This window comes from Ictalurus punctatus, chromosome 13 (genome assembly GCF_001660625.3).
Source record: "Ictalurus punctatus breed USDA103 chromosome 13, Coco_2.0, whole genome shotgun sequence".
Taxonomy (NCBI): Eukaryota; Metazoa; Chordata; class Actinopteri; order Siluriformes; family Ictaluridae; genus Ictalurus; species Ictalurus punctatus.
The window spans coordinates 15,625,001-15,640,000 of NC_030428.2; the positions used below are offsets into that span (position 1 = coordinate 15,625,001).

The 15,000-nt window shown below is 41.3% G+C and overlaps 1 protein-coding gene across 26 annotated transcripts in view; it reads left to right on the forward strand.

Moving 5' to 3' along the window:
* The window catches only part of tcf7l2 (transcription factor 7 like 2), an 84,627-nt gene that overhangs the window by 56,362 nt on the left and 13,265 nt on the right, over positions 1–15,000 (forward strand). For all 26 annotated transcript variants that reach the window (XR_001814423.3, XR_008397643.1, XM_053684929.1 and 23 more), the window contains exons 5-7: positions 10,782–10,914; positions 12,310–12,412; positions 13,370–13,456. Coding sequence is in view for 24 of the 26 variants with exons in the window: in XM_053684929.1 (XP_053540904.1) it covers positions 10,782–10,914; positions 12,310–12,412; positions 13,370–13,456 (323 nt within the window). In the remaining 2 variants the exon portion in view is untranslated. The remainder of the gene's footprint in view (positions 1–10,781; positions 10,915–12,309; positions 12,413–13,369; positions 13,457–15,000) is intronic.

Genomic DNA, 15,000 nt, shown 5'->3' on the forward strand with positions numbered 1-15,000 from the left:
CACATATATATATATATATATAATATATATAAATATATACATATATAAATTCCTACAAAAATGTATAATTATTTAATAAAACAATTTATTTAATATTATAATAATAATCATAATAATAATAAAATGAATGATTATAACAATTCCGATTGGTTCTCCACCCAGCACTCTGCATGTCAGTGTATGTACAGAATTTCACGATATAAAAGCGTTTCTGCAAAAATTCCTCATATCTTACATATATAACGCTTGACTTTTTTTTTTTTTTTTTTAACATTAAATAAGGCACATTTTTTGCGCTTTTTTTGTTTTTAAACCATTTGAAATTCCGAATAGTTTTCCGAAGATTTCAATGCAAAACAGGACAAACAAAAAGGAAAAAGAACGAAGACCCCGAGTGCGTGTCTCTCACGATCGTCAGGGTTCGAATGTAAAAGAAAACGCTACAGAAGACCTGAAAGCAGCTCCTAAGCGGCTTTTCTCGTTTTTGCTGGTCGTATTGGTAAACCTGAGCCGGCGGCCTCATAGCAGCTCCACCAGAACAAAAGCCCAATTTAGTGTGTTCATCTGAGGGTGCTAATGGTATTAGGAGAGCGACGGGGTGGTCAGCAGGAGCGCCGAGCTCTAAGGTGAAGCCACAGCTTGACCCGCGCCCGTACCGATTCACCGCTCCGATAGCATTAGAGCCGTCACATCTGTCATTTCTCAGCCCCCCGTCCTGCGCCTTTTCAATCCACTGTTTATTCGCCTATTTTTCAGAGCAAAGAGGGGAGAAAAAAAATATTCGGATTTTGGAAAGACGATTGTTTTTGATAAGGCTTGTGATGATGCGGGCGAAAGCCGCCGGAAGACTTGCGTTGAAGTTCAGAAAGACTCGAGAGTAGACTTCATTCGCTGATCTTAAACTTACTCTTATTCCTAACACGTCAAAAACACAGCTGTGACATTCGCGTGTTGCTGCGCGCGTTTCGGCTGCATGCGTTCGTTATTGATGGAGCGCGCGGCAGAAATCGAGCTGGATTAAATGGCACATTACTTGGCTAATTTATCCAAGGCACTGTCTAAGGTAAGATGTTCTCGATGAAGTCACTGTATTGTAGAATTCCTGCAAAATATGAACAATGATTAAAAATGAAGCTTTTTGGGGGGTTTTTTAATTATTTTTTTTATCATATTTTTTATGAAAGGATGATAAATTTGTGATTAGCAGCTGCGCGTGCGAGAGTGTGTGTAGAGTGTGCGGAATTGGGTTTGTGGTCGAGGTGAGGAAAGTGTGTGTGGTTTGGTTTAGTGCTGTCTGTGTGGTCCAGGACGATCACAATGAAACACTCCAGAAGAGGAAAATCAGGCCTGCCGTTTCAGATTAACGCTCCGTCTTTTTTTCTTCTTTTTTTTTCATAATTATTTCATAACCATTTATCAAGCGGTTCATCCGATTCTTTCATGTTCGTGGTGTGATTTGCTTGCTGATTTCCCCGTGAATAGAGCCATTCGTAATGTTTCAAAAATGACTGTCTGTGAAATGAAATTGCAGCCCTTTAAGGTTACAGACTCGGGTTGTAGATGTGTTAGTGAACGTGTTCAAACTGTTTTTATGCACTTATCAAAAATACCCAGAATGGTAGAACAGTATTTTGTCCTTTTTTTTTTTTTTCTTTTCTTTTTCTGCCTATATTCTCCTTCACACAGAAAATAAAATGTTGACTCAATAAAAGTCTATTAAACGGGGTTATTATCTTCTGAGTGCTGCCTAAAAAAAAAAAAAAAAAGATAGTCTTTTTCTTTAAATTGTTGAAAGAAAAAAAAATCAGGCAGATTTAGTCCCTGTCAGTCAGAAATAATTGTGTGCTTAATCTTGTCCCTGATGGATGACTTGGAGTTCAGCAACGGGCCAGCTCCAATGACAAATACAATATTAATATTCATTAACTGCTTTGACAATGCTAATTTTGATGCAGTAGTAAAGGGCCTTCCAAAGTTAGCGGCCAAAGCATCAGAGCTGCGCAAGGCGGCAAGATAATTTGTGCTGGTTTACTGAGCTGAAAGCGTTTAAAGTCTTAAACAAAAAAAAAAAAAAAAAAAAAAAAAAAAAGGCTAGGTAGCACAAACGAAATAAAAGAGAAAGGGAAAAAGTTCAGACGCATTGGAAGGCAGGGCTGCGGAAGTAATACGATCAAGAGACCACTGCGAAAATTTGACACCTCCGATGCTGCATCTTTGAGCAAATATTTTCCTTTTTTTTTTTTTTTTCAAGCGAAAAAGTTTCAACAAAAAAACGAAACGTAACATGGTAAGTCAGCACATTCTCAGTTTTTGTTTAATCTTTTTGATCTTTTCAATTATCGCCATTTGAAGATCAATGGTGATTTTTTTTCCTGCTATGGTTAAAAGGCTCACAGCGGTGGCACGGCGTTTGGTCGGATCACGGCTTTAAGAGTGGGCTTCCTCACTTCCAGCCATCAGTTGCCCGTGCTTAATTTTCCCATTGCTCATCTTCCAGAAATCAGCGTGGCTTGTTTTAGTTGTCAGTTTTTAGCATTTTATTGCTGTTGATTTTGGGCTGTTTTGCGCTTTGACTTTATGGTTCGGTGCTTTTTTTTTGTTTCGTTTTGTTTTTGTGCCTTTTTTTTTTTGTTCTCCTTAAAGATTACTGGGACTCGCTCGCAAGTTGAAAAGCTTAGCTTCCATGTGCAGAACTCTTTTGTTGATAAATGTCAGTTTGCCTTTTTTTTTTTTTTTATCCGTTTCTGATGGCTTGTGTCCCCACATCAAACTTTGTGCGTGGTGAGGCGAGCGGGAGCGTGGGGCGACGTGCCGAAGTGTCCGCATCCAGCCGCTCCGAGTCGCATCGGATTACTCGCTCTGACTTTTCCTGCACTCCTTTTTCCCCTGCTTTTGTGTTTTATTTTTCCTGCCGCTGTGAATGGAGCGTGGCGTTAGGGATTAATGACATGACGAGGGACACCCTGCTGCTTGAGTTTAGCCAAGTTAGGGCAACTCCTATAGAAGAGGCTCGAGTAGCGTTCTGCTCGGCGAGCTGCGGAAACCAGGAGAGCCCCTCTCTCTTTTCCTCGGTCTTTTTAAAAAAAATAATAATTTGGCTTGTTCTTTCAACATTGCAGAAAAAGAGAGATGGATACAAAAGGGCTTATTAAAGGAGATATGAAGATGATCGAGGGGAAGAGAGAGAGAGGGATCTTCTCTTCTCCCTGAGAGCGAGTGAGGGCGCGAGGGAACAGGTTGAGTAGCGTGGTAGCAGAGTGTAGCTCCGGGGCTGAAGGTGCAGGTTCCCGCTCTGTAACGGGTTCGGGACGCGGCCGGGCCGGGCGAGTGGGAATGCTGTATATCGGAGTGTGTTGTGTTATCGGATGGAGGAGATCAGGGCTGCCGGGCTGCTGCAGATGAGGTGCTGCCCTCCAGTGGATTAGCAGATGACATGGTGAGGTGCATGTTGTAGTCAAAGCGCTCGGGCGAGTGTCAGCATGCTCGTTTTAACCAGGAACCAAGCAGCATCAGGACCCCATCCCATATAGAGCTTTTTAAATGGTAAGACGTTATTTTTATACATATTTTCCTGCTTATTCGAAACAATACCTTTCATTTGATCAATTTTCCCTTTTTTTTTTTTTTTTTTCTCGCCTGCCAGTTATTTTTCTCGTTTTCGTTGTCACTGATATTTAGCCATTTATATCACTTAAGTTGATAGTGACAGCTTGACAATATTCTATAATGAACGGCTGCTCTGTTTGATTGTCCTGTCAGGCGCATTCATCCAGCTTTTTATAAACACAAGAATGGTGCGCAAAATAGCTGAAGATATTACATCTTTTCAGGGGGGAAAAAAAACAATAAAAAAACTTTTTTCCCCAAATATATGTTTTAATACATTTATTAGCACTTATATTTCAGTTATTATTTGCAGATATATTATTGACAATTTTATTACATTCAATTTGTAATAAATGTAATATTTTAAGATTTATATATATATATATATATATATATATATATATATATATATATATATATATATATATATATATATATATATATGGAAATAATAAATTGTTGTTATATATGAAATGTTTTTTGTTTTTGTTTGATTACATACTAAAATATTCTTGTACAATTACCAGTAATGATTATGAATTCTAGACAACATTCAGTTATTATATTTTCAGCATTTATTTAATTCAAGTTTATCATATTTTTTGTGTGAAAATATGTTTACATTATTTTGAATTTATTTAAATTATATACTTAATAATAATAATAATAATAATAATATATATATATATATATATATATATATATATATATATATATATATATATATATATATATATAACACATATTTTTTCTTTTTACTTTTCTTTTCATAAACCCAGTTTTCCATATACATGGGAAAATGTTTGGGTTTATGAAAAGAAATATTGAAAATATGTTTCTTCTCCTTATTACTATTATTATTATTATTAGTAGTAGTAGTAGTAGTAATAATAATAGTATTGTTATTATTATTGTTAGTATTGTTATAGTTGTTGTATTATGAATATTATACAACTCTTATTAATTGTGTATTTCTGCATTCTAAGCTAAATTGCATAAATCTTAAATCATGTGTAAATCTCGGGAATTTTATTTCGCTTTGCGTTTATCTTATTTGTGTAATCGTGTGTGAACGTGCTGGGTGCCTGTGGGCTGACGGTCAGTAGCGCTCAGGCTGGCAGTTTGCTGTAGAATCGGCGAGCGTGATGAAGGTGAGTGTGCGAGTGTCAGGCGTCTGAATGGAGAAAAGGATTGAAGGCAATTAGCTGCCACGCTGCTGCCGTTCTTTCACTCGTCACACTGCAGCCTGCTGCTTTTGTGTGCAGTGTCTGAGACTTTCCCAGGACTCAGCTCGGGCGTTAAAGGCCTCAGGACGGCGGCCAAACGCCAGCCGAGAGCTGGACAGCAAGTGAGACAAAAGAGCAAACTTTAGTAGCGCTTAAAATATTTCAGCACTGAAGAACATTTTCTCCTCTTTAAATTTCCCCGTCAGCATTTGTTTCCGTTCCGAGAAGAATAGACGCATATTAAAATGACCGATCTGATCAGGAGACGTCTTTTTTTAAGGTAATGCATATATAATTACCTTACTAACATTTGTAATCATTTTTTCCTATTAATTTCCTGAGTAATTTTGCCTGCTGATATTTTCGCATATTTGAAACGGAGTTTTTAAAAAGACGTATGAAAGGAATAAGCTGTGACGTGGTGGTGTGAGGACGTGGAAACCACGGTCTCGATCCTGCGTGGAGGAAAGTGCACACTGCAGCCGCTGCATTTTTACAGGAATTATTCCAGCACCATGAAGTTTAAACGAGTGTGTGTGAAGGAAGATAAAGGAGGAAATGTGGTCGGTTCACCCATTTAGAAAGGAGGGAGAAGCAAGAACCCACGTCTGTGTCAAAGTGGAGACAAATACCCTTTTCTGCTCTGTCCCCCCCTCTTCCTTACACACACACACACACACACACACACGGCGAGTGTCAGAATTACAGTGTTATGTGACTACATGCCACACTTTGCTGATCTTGCCCTCTCCTTGTGGATGTTGTTGTGTCTTCTTTTCTCCTGCCTTTTTTTCTCTCTCTCACTCTCTCTTTGTCTCCTTCGCTCCCCTTGCTCACTTTGCCTTGTTGTAGCCGAGGCTTTTCAAGCTGCTGGGTTTTGGGCATCCTGCAGGCAGTTTAGAGCCCACACACAAACACATACCGCTTACACACACAAAATAAGAAGTTAATTTTTTTTCTTCTCTCGCTCTCTCTCTCTCTCTGTATTTTTTTTTTTTTTAAACAATTTGTAGGATTTTTTTTTTTCAGAAGTTTTTTTTGCTTGTGGGAAAATCTGCAGTGGCATAAACTCACATAGGCTTTTTTTTTTTTTTTTTTTTTTTTGCTCACATGCTTTCATATCTTTTTTCATTTTTTTTCTTTTTTCTTTTTTTTCTCCTAACCATTTGAAAGTTTGCTTGAGGAGCGAGCCGGGCTGGCCGTTAAAGAGGAATGGGCTGAGTTGAGCCGAGCCATGTGAAGATGGAGAGAGGTGTGTGATGAGGTTGAGGAGTTTGGGGCCTGACCGGGCATCCTGAGACCCGCTTCCCGCCCTCCTCGACGCTAAATATCATCCCTGGCAATATAGCGCGTTGGTGAAGTTGCTTTTTTGGTGAGGGACACACATGCGTCCGCTTAAACACAAAAGGAGTTCTGGGGCAGAAAACAGGGCTGAAAAAGAAAAAAGGGGAAGAAAAGGGAGGAAGAAAAGGAGGCGTGCAGTTTGTTGCTGGCTGTAGCAACGGAGCGAAGTTGTAAAGGGGAGGGGGCCGTGGTTATGAACCTGAGGGAAGGCCTGGCGTTGGGGCTGGATGAAGGGGCTGAGAAGAGAGCAACGCTGCCCTCCAGCCTCTCTCTGCTCCAACAGGCCCGCTGCTGGCCGCTCACTCTCACTGCCTGGGTGAGTACTCATCAATCCGGAGCTTTAGTACTTATTTTAGGATCATTTACACCATTTCTGAGGGATGTCTCTGTGTATCTGTATTTGTATATCTGTAAACGTGTGTGTCTGTGTGTGTGGGAGGAACTGAATGTTTTTTGAATCCTAGGGCACATGTACCATTGTGTTTATTGCATTTGTGTAATATAAATGAGCAAAAAAAATATGGCTTTCATGACACAAATAGATTATTTGATTATTACGTTTTCTATTTGCAATTATATTTATTCATTACCATCTGAGCAGTTCCCTCACAGCACTAAATATTAAAGCTAAATGTATCCGTGCAGCTGTCAAATTCCCATAATCACCAGTATCTTCGTTCGATCGTAATTTTAATTCGAATCCGATGTGCGGGTGCTTTTTATTTCTCTCTCCATGTTTCAGAAAAATACAATTTGTGTGTACCATGATATTAGTTTGTAAAATCGAATTTCTCAGAGGAATTCGTAGAAACGAATCCTAAGACATCTTATTGAATACTAGTAAAGTGCCAGCTTTAATAACTGATGACATTTTATTTATTTTATTATTATCATTATTATTATTTTTTCCATAAACATACCATGGATAGCAGAAATTGAGGCCCTTAAATTAGTAGAGAGCTTTTTTCAGATGTTCTGTCTGGTCTTTGACCCAAAAAGCCACGTGGCTGCTCTGTAAACTTTAAGAACTGCATTTTGATAACTGATTTAATATCCTATTCTTAACACATTTCTCATACTCCCACTCGGTTCTGGTTGAGAGTGCACGGGACTCTCGTGTGCATACTCGGCATGTATGCGAGTGTGTTTTCTGCATCGTGTCCCTCTGTGTGCTTGGATGCGAGCCACTGGCATGTTCACTCCTTCAGTTCAGGTCTCTGGCAGCGTTTCCTGCTAGCTCTGGAATTTGCAGGCCTGAGAGTCCCCCTATCCATCACAGCGCTGTCAGCCCCCCTACCCCAACCCTAACCGCAACCTCACCACAGCTCATTAGGGCCCGCAGGCCCTACTGACAACTCATCAGATCATGACATAAAACAGGGAGAAGCTCGCGGGCCCCTGGGGGACCACAGGGTCACCACCTTCACATTTAGGCTTTAAATTGCTGTGCAAGGTGCCACTGAGTGGAAACGCAGTGCAAACAGCTTGTCTTGATTCGTCCACATCGCTGTCCCTCATCCCTCTGCTTTTGACATGTCTAATCCACTGCTCTGCAAAATATCCCGTTGATATTTCACAGTGTTATTTGACCAGAATAGTATCCAATACCAGATCCGTTAGTTGTCTTCTAGCACGTTCAGTCGGGATTTTATGTGCGACCTCACTTGACAGATGCACCAGTGAAACGAGTGTGACAAACAGGCCTCTCCGCACTCTCCATTCAAACAGCCTGGCCTTTGTAGGACCACCTCGAGGGGTCACGTCCCCAAGCATGAACTGTCATTCACATTACGTTGGCGAGAAGGAGCATCGGCGCTCCAAACACACTCGCTCTTTCTTAGACAGGTGTCATAAACACTGTCTGACAAACATCTATCCTGAAAGCAATTTTATTTCATTTGGTTTCATTTCCAGTGAACCTTTTAATGATCTTTTTTTTTTCTGTAATATTTATTTATTTATTTATTTATTTATTTTTATCCCTGTCAGTGATGCTAGTTGTGGGAGGTACTGACAAACGCTTGAACACAGCACTTTGCTTTGCAGATGATATCAATACGACACCTCCATACTTCTTTTCTTTCACACACCAGTATTAGGGTGCGTCTCAATCCTGAAGTAGGATTGTGAGAAAGCTGCTGTGGTGTTTGTGTGCTGTGTGTGTAGGTGGTCTTCTTCACTCCCTACAACTGCTAGAGACAATTAGCCATGTCTGGAGGAACAGTGTGAAGCCGTCATATAATAGCAGAAGGGGTCAATATGCCAAACTTAAAGTGGGGCTTTTCTAAAGACTGAGGATTTAATGGAGTTGAATAGTCCTCTGAGAAGAGAGTTTGCAGGATCTGATTGTATAATATGAGACAACTGATTTATCCACCTGCCTTGTTATTTTTGTGTGTGTGTGTGTGAGTGTGAAAGAGAGGAATCAAAAGCAACGATGTTAGGAGCAGATGTGAACGAGTAAAAGTTATATTTCATTAAAGAAATGTTTTAAGAATTGTTTATATGTATATCTTAGCTATGCATAAATTGCATGAAAGGTCAGTGAGGATATTGGAGCTGTATCTTGACCCAAGTTCACAAATCTTAAATCTTGCCCTACTTAATGTCACGCAGGAGCTATTTGGGCTTTGTATTTTTTTTTTAAAGAGGTGTACTTCCAGTCCTCAGGTCTCCTCTGTCCCAGTAGTGTTTTCAGGGCCATGTTTTTGTGTGGCGAGAGTATAACTGTAGCCAGCGCTCCAGATAAACGGAATGTCTCCCTATTAAACGTGGGGCGTTTGAAAGGGCGCCTGTTAGGCCCGCACTGACTGTGATGTAAATCATTTGGCTTGTCTCTGGGTGAATGTGGCTGCAGTGGATAGCCATTTGGAACTGTCTCTCAATGGAGAGCCTTGGACAAAAGAACTCATTTAAATGGCTACTAAAGCCTTTCAGCAAAGGGAGAATTGACAACATTCTTTCACATCATTATGGAGGGGGAGGTTATGGGTGGACCAGGGCATTGCTGCCTCAATGGCAAACTAATCAGCTGTGTTTGGCAGCTGTCATCACCACATCTCTTTTTCTGATTATGGGATTTAATAATAATAATAATAGTAATGATAATAATAATGATAATAATAAAATGAAACACTCCCAGGCCTTCTATTTCCAAATTTAACAAGTTGCCTCTCCATTCTTCACGCTCATTTTTTTCCCCCTTTCTATGGTCTTTCCTTCACTAACTCTCTCCCCAGCCGTGGCTGTGCTCAGGACCCTGAATGAGTCCCCAGAGCCCTTTTTTTCACCCAGCAGCTCTGCTCAGTTCATTAATCTTTCATTGGGACTATGGTGGAGTGGAACCCCCCCCCCCCCCCCCCCCCCCCCCTCAACGTGGCCTCTCTTTCTTTCTCGCTCTCTCGATCTTTCCCTAGCTGAGGGGGCCCTAGCTGAATGCTTTAACCACTCAGACCCAAGCTGTAGTCAACCTTCAACATGCAAGGTCTCTCCTTGGCTAAATGCGGGGGGGAGTGACTCCAAGAGATTAGCCCGAACAAAAGGATGGCTTGTGTCCGCTTTCAAAAAGCCTGTAGATGCAGTCGCTGTCATTGTTTCATGAGCGTTTTAACTACTTTGTGACAACCCACATGGCCATCCCTCACAGCATCTCACTGGGGACCTGATTCGACTTGTCGAGTCACAAGAGGAGAAAATAACAAGTTATTACATGCCCTTCCATGCCTAACTAGGGCAGGTGAGCAGAATTTACTGAATCACCTCTTGTTCCTCATCAGCTTAGCTTAGCTTCCCGAGGCTGTGTACTGTAGACGAATAAAAGGATCGTGGGTGAAACGGCAGACTGTAATTCGCGTGCAGGCTGCGGTGGGGCCTGTCTAATCTACAGCGGAGCCATAATCTGGTTAGGAAGAGTGTGCTGGGAATCCGCTAATGCCAGGCTATGCTTCAGCACCCCTCTGCTCAACTGTAATCTTGGGTAATTGAAAATGGGGCCTGTGCCACTTAGGAGCACAAAGAGCAGATTACATAGCTAAAACCAATTTGGCCACAACGCAGAAATGGATTTTCTCGACCTCCCCTCCCAGTATTTTCTAAAGCAAACCCTCCCCAAAAACCAGAGCCTGGAGGAACTGGAGGGGAAGAGGAGGGGGACAGGGACGTTCGGGGAGCTCTGAGCAGGAGGCACAGGAAAAGGGGGAGCCGAGAGGGTGAGCAAGATAAGTAGGAGACTTGCGGGCTGCTGCTGTTGGAGTGTGTTTGGATTGCCTGCCATTTTGTTTATTAGGTGGTTTCCCTGATAGTGCTCGTGATGATAGCTTTGGGCAAAGCCGTGGATGAGAGGGGCGTATAGTGTAACCAGCAGCCATGGGGGCTTTTTCGGTGTCAAATGTCTGTTTCAATATCCTGTGGCCCTGCAGCTCTGCACAAGTGTTTTTCATTTCAAACCTCACTATGCTGAACACAGGCCTGTGGCTGGAGTGGAGTCAGCAGGCTTGGTTTGATAGCGTAGCATTTAGTTGGTTCCTGACAGACTTGTAGCACAATTCTAATTATTATACATACTAAAAACACCTTGTTTTCTCTTTCTTCTTTCTTTCTCTTTAGTCTAATAAGGTCCCGGTGGTACAGCACCCTCACCATGTGCACCCGCTTACGCCTCTGATCACCTACAGCAATGAACACTTCACGCCGGGGAACCCTCCTCCACACCTACAGACAGACGTGGACCCCAAAACAGGTAGGAAAAACAGCCACATCCAGTCCATTGAAGTGATGGCACTGATAATCGAAAACCCACCTCGAATGCATGATAACATCAGCCTCAAAGCAACTAGTCAAAAGACCCGTATACTGAATATTATGAGAAGAATATGTATGCTTATAGAAAGATAGGAGCATGGGCTAGACTTACATCTCTTACCTTAGGGGTCAGAGAGAGGGCTCGCGTTTATATATTACCCCTTCTGCACTCATATTTTCTTAAACTCTGAAGGTACAGCTCTTTCTTATGAACTGAACAAACAATCTGATTCTGAAGCGTTGCCATTTCTGAATATTCACAAAAAGTACTGGTTTCTGTAATAAACTTCAGCACCACCACTGGTTTTTCAAAGCGCACACATTATGCATCCATAGCCAACATGTTCTGCTGTGTTTTGAGGTAACTGTTGATGATCCTCATCACAGAGCCAATAAGGATTTAGAGGCCGTTTAATGGACCGTGTAACCGTTTAATAGAGCTGCTTAATTGAGTTTAGCTTTTTATTCATTAACAAGCGGTATTAAGACCCTTGCCTGAACTTGCATGTGTGCTGCAGTGCTACATCTGCCTGCTTTCCTTCTTCTCAGCCTCAGAGACATTAACCTCCACCTCTAACACATTGTGAAATGCCCGTTATTTACGTATTTAATGGTTTTTGACAAATCAGCTTCATTGATTGCTAGGCGGTGCCATGAGGCCTACACTAGTAAGCAGTAGTTACTGTGACACTGAAACACTTGGCATGTTTTTGGATGTAATTCCTAGGCCCAATCGATCAGATTAAATAAGATCACTTGTAGATTTCCTGCAATTCTTTAGGAACATGTTCTCATCTCATCTCATCTTGAGTTCGAATGAGTGCGTTAAGAGGTGCTTGATGTTGAAGTATTTCAAAGTCCCTTCCTTTACAGCGAGATTGCACTGAGTCAGATATGCAGGGTCCACCTAGTGGCCGGAAAGCTGAGGTCTGACCTGAATTCTGACGCTAATTTCCGAGCCTGTCTCAGCACACAGAGCATTTCCCAAAACACAATTATCTCACATTATTAACCCTCTGACACAACAGACACAAGTGACAGCTTACTGCTGTTTTTTCTTCTTGTATTTCTCGGCGCAGCACTTTGCGACTGCCTCCACAAGCTTTGATCAAAAAATGTGCTATCACAGGCTCTGTTATACACAACTGTTTATTCTTCTCCTCTTGCTCTCTCTCTGTCTCTCTCTCTCTCTCTCTCTCTCTCTTTCTCACCGCACACCTTTTAGTGATATCTACTGTGTACAGTTTGTATGATTTTAACCCTCTAATGTCAGGACAAAGAGATGAATATCTTCACAACGTGCATCTTTTGTTTCTCTGAAATGTCCTTGCAGGAATCCCAAGGCCTCCACATCCTTCAGATATATCTCCATACTACCCTCTGTCACCTGGCACTGTAGGCCAGATCCCCCATCCGCTAGGATGGTTAGTACCACAGTAAGCACACCATTTTATTCCTCTTTTTATGTCTGTATTTCCTTTTCTCTGTGTGTCCTGATTTGTCATATCAGCAGTATTAAATCTCAGTAATGAAGTCATAGTGTACAGTATCGGATAGCTTATGTAGACATCTTAAAGTCATTTCCATAATCTGTGCCTGTTCCTCTGACATGGCTAATTCTGCCGCTGCTGTACCTTATACCGTGTGTGTGTGTGTGTGTGTGTTAAAGCAGTTTAAGACTTGTGCATGGTCAGATTAAAGTTCTCTTCCACTACGCAGTTTATACGTTAAAGTAAAACACCTCTGAGACCCTCTTTCTTCCTCCCCTGAACCCTAAGTTGTTTCTTTGTGGCAAACGCTATTTTGCATGTCTCTGTATTGTCCGATTAGAGTAATGAACTGTGATTGCCCGTCTTTTACCCACAATTCCGCATGGGGGCTCTCCCCTGGTAACTCTTGTCAACACTTGTTAATATGACAAAAGGCTACAAATTAAGCTCTGTTAATTTAATGTTTTCTCACCACGATCTAAATACCGAGAGAGGCCCCAAGCACAGCCACGGTCCTTTGATTTGCTGCACTTTATTTTGGTATAAATTTACATTCATTATTGTTTGTCTTTGGATGTGTAGACCTCAATTAGCGTGATGGCTCCATTAAAGGGCCTGGTGCTTCGTCTTTAATTATCACAACAAAACACCTAGTTCCAGCTCAGGGAAGAGGGGCCTCCGTCGACACCAAGCACAGGGTTATGAAATTTAATTAGCTATTCCTATCAGATTTGTGGAATTCAAATTGTTCGGCGTTTGCTTCCCTTTGATCGGCACTCTGCAATCCCCTAGATTTTTGTCACGATCAAATGAGAATAAAGCAGTCTGCATGGAGAGAGAAGCTTTTTTCACCCCTTTTTTTTAATCCCCTGATTTACCTTCATCCCTTTCTTCTTTTCCCAGGCAAGGTCAACCGGTTTACCCAATCACAACGGGAGGTTTTAGACACCCCTACCCAACTGCCCTCACTGTCAACGCATCCATGTCAAGGTGAGTTGCGCCCTGGGACAGCGCACATGAACTGAATATTATCTAGACTTAGACATAGCACATGTCAAACTTGCTGTGCACTTTCCCTTAAGAAGAGGCTGCTCATGCCTCAGCACTCAGAAAGCCAGTACCCATCATGCTGTGCTCTCTATTCAAATATTAATTATTGTTATTACTTTATAATGAGATCCCTGAAGAGCGTTTATCCCCGATGCACGTTACAGAATATTATAGACTGTGAATGTCTTCTCTGCTGTTTAGATAGAAAAATAAATAAGCCAATGACGGCATTGCTGAGAAGTAGAGGTTGCTGCTTTTTTACCCTGCTTGTGCTTTTGAGATTTGTGGAGACCATTAAGAGTGCACAAACACACCCAAGGGAGAATCTATAGTGCTGTGTGTGTCACTGCAATCATTCCACAGGGATTCTCAGATGCTTAGTAGAAGGATGAGTTAACTACAGATGACAAATCATCTTATTGTGTTGTTGTTATTATTATGTCTTGTGTTAAAAACCAAAAGAGGTGCAAAAGAAAACCTGGCTCCCTCCGCCCACTTCTCCACCCCACCCCACCCCCATCCCTCCCTCGTCCTGCTGCACGTCACCCACAGTTCACAGATGATGGTGATGATGATGATGGTTTTGATGATGATAAAAGAGCTTTGAAAGGCAGAGAGGCAGGTCTGGTTTACAGTTTGGAGAAGCCCAGTCTGTCTCCAGACAACGACAAACTCCTATTTAATTGCAGTGCGATTGGAAAAACAGCTTGACAGGGCTGGTCCTGCTGAGCCACAGGACATTGATGGATAAGTGCGAGAGAGGGAGTGAGAGAAATGAGGAGAGAACCGGTGTGAGAGTAGCTCCCGTGAAGCCTGACCTGGGGTTAGTGTGCGTAGAGAGAACCCACCATTCACAGGCCTCTCACACAGAACAACTGATGGAGAACTCATTATTGTCACTACGATAACATTTTCAGGATATTTACCTACAAGATTTTTTTTATTATAGGTGCCATTTGAATTATATTATATTCACTATTAAATTCAGATTAGAAGCATTAACACTGTACAAAGTTATATTCAAAGGTCCTCAAATGAAAACATTTGGGATGGATGATTTGGTATTAATACCACGATAAATTGTCACGATGTGATTGAAGGTATCATTAGTACTTTTACAACACTCACCAACGTCATTGTTACTCTCTGCAAGTGAATATTAAAATCTATTTTTACTCATTAATTATTGAGGAAATTTCATGTGGATTTGCTAGCATTAAAAAAAAAAATTACCAATTTTTAACAGGCGTAATATACTGATAGATATCATGCAATACATATGTTTGCTGTCTCCCCCACCATGAGGTCAGTTCTTAGTGCTGCTCATGATATAGAGAAATAGAATTTAATGATCCACTTTTTCAGACCTGATAAAAATGAGCAAAATTCAGAAAACAGTTTGGAAAAATGATGGATATTCTGGGGGGTTTTTTTTTCCTAATCTCAAGCCACCAAAATTCTAAATTTGTTGTCTTTAGATATTA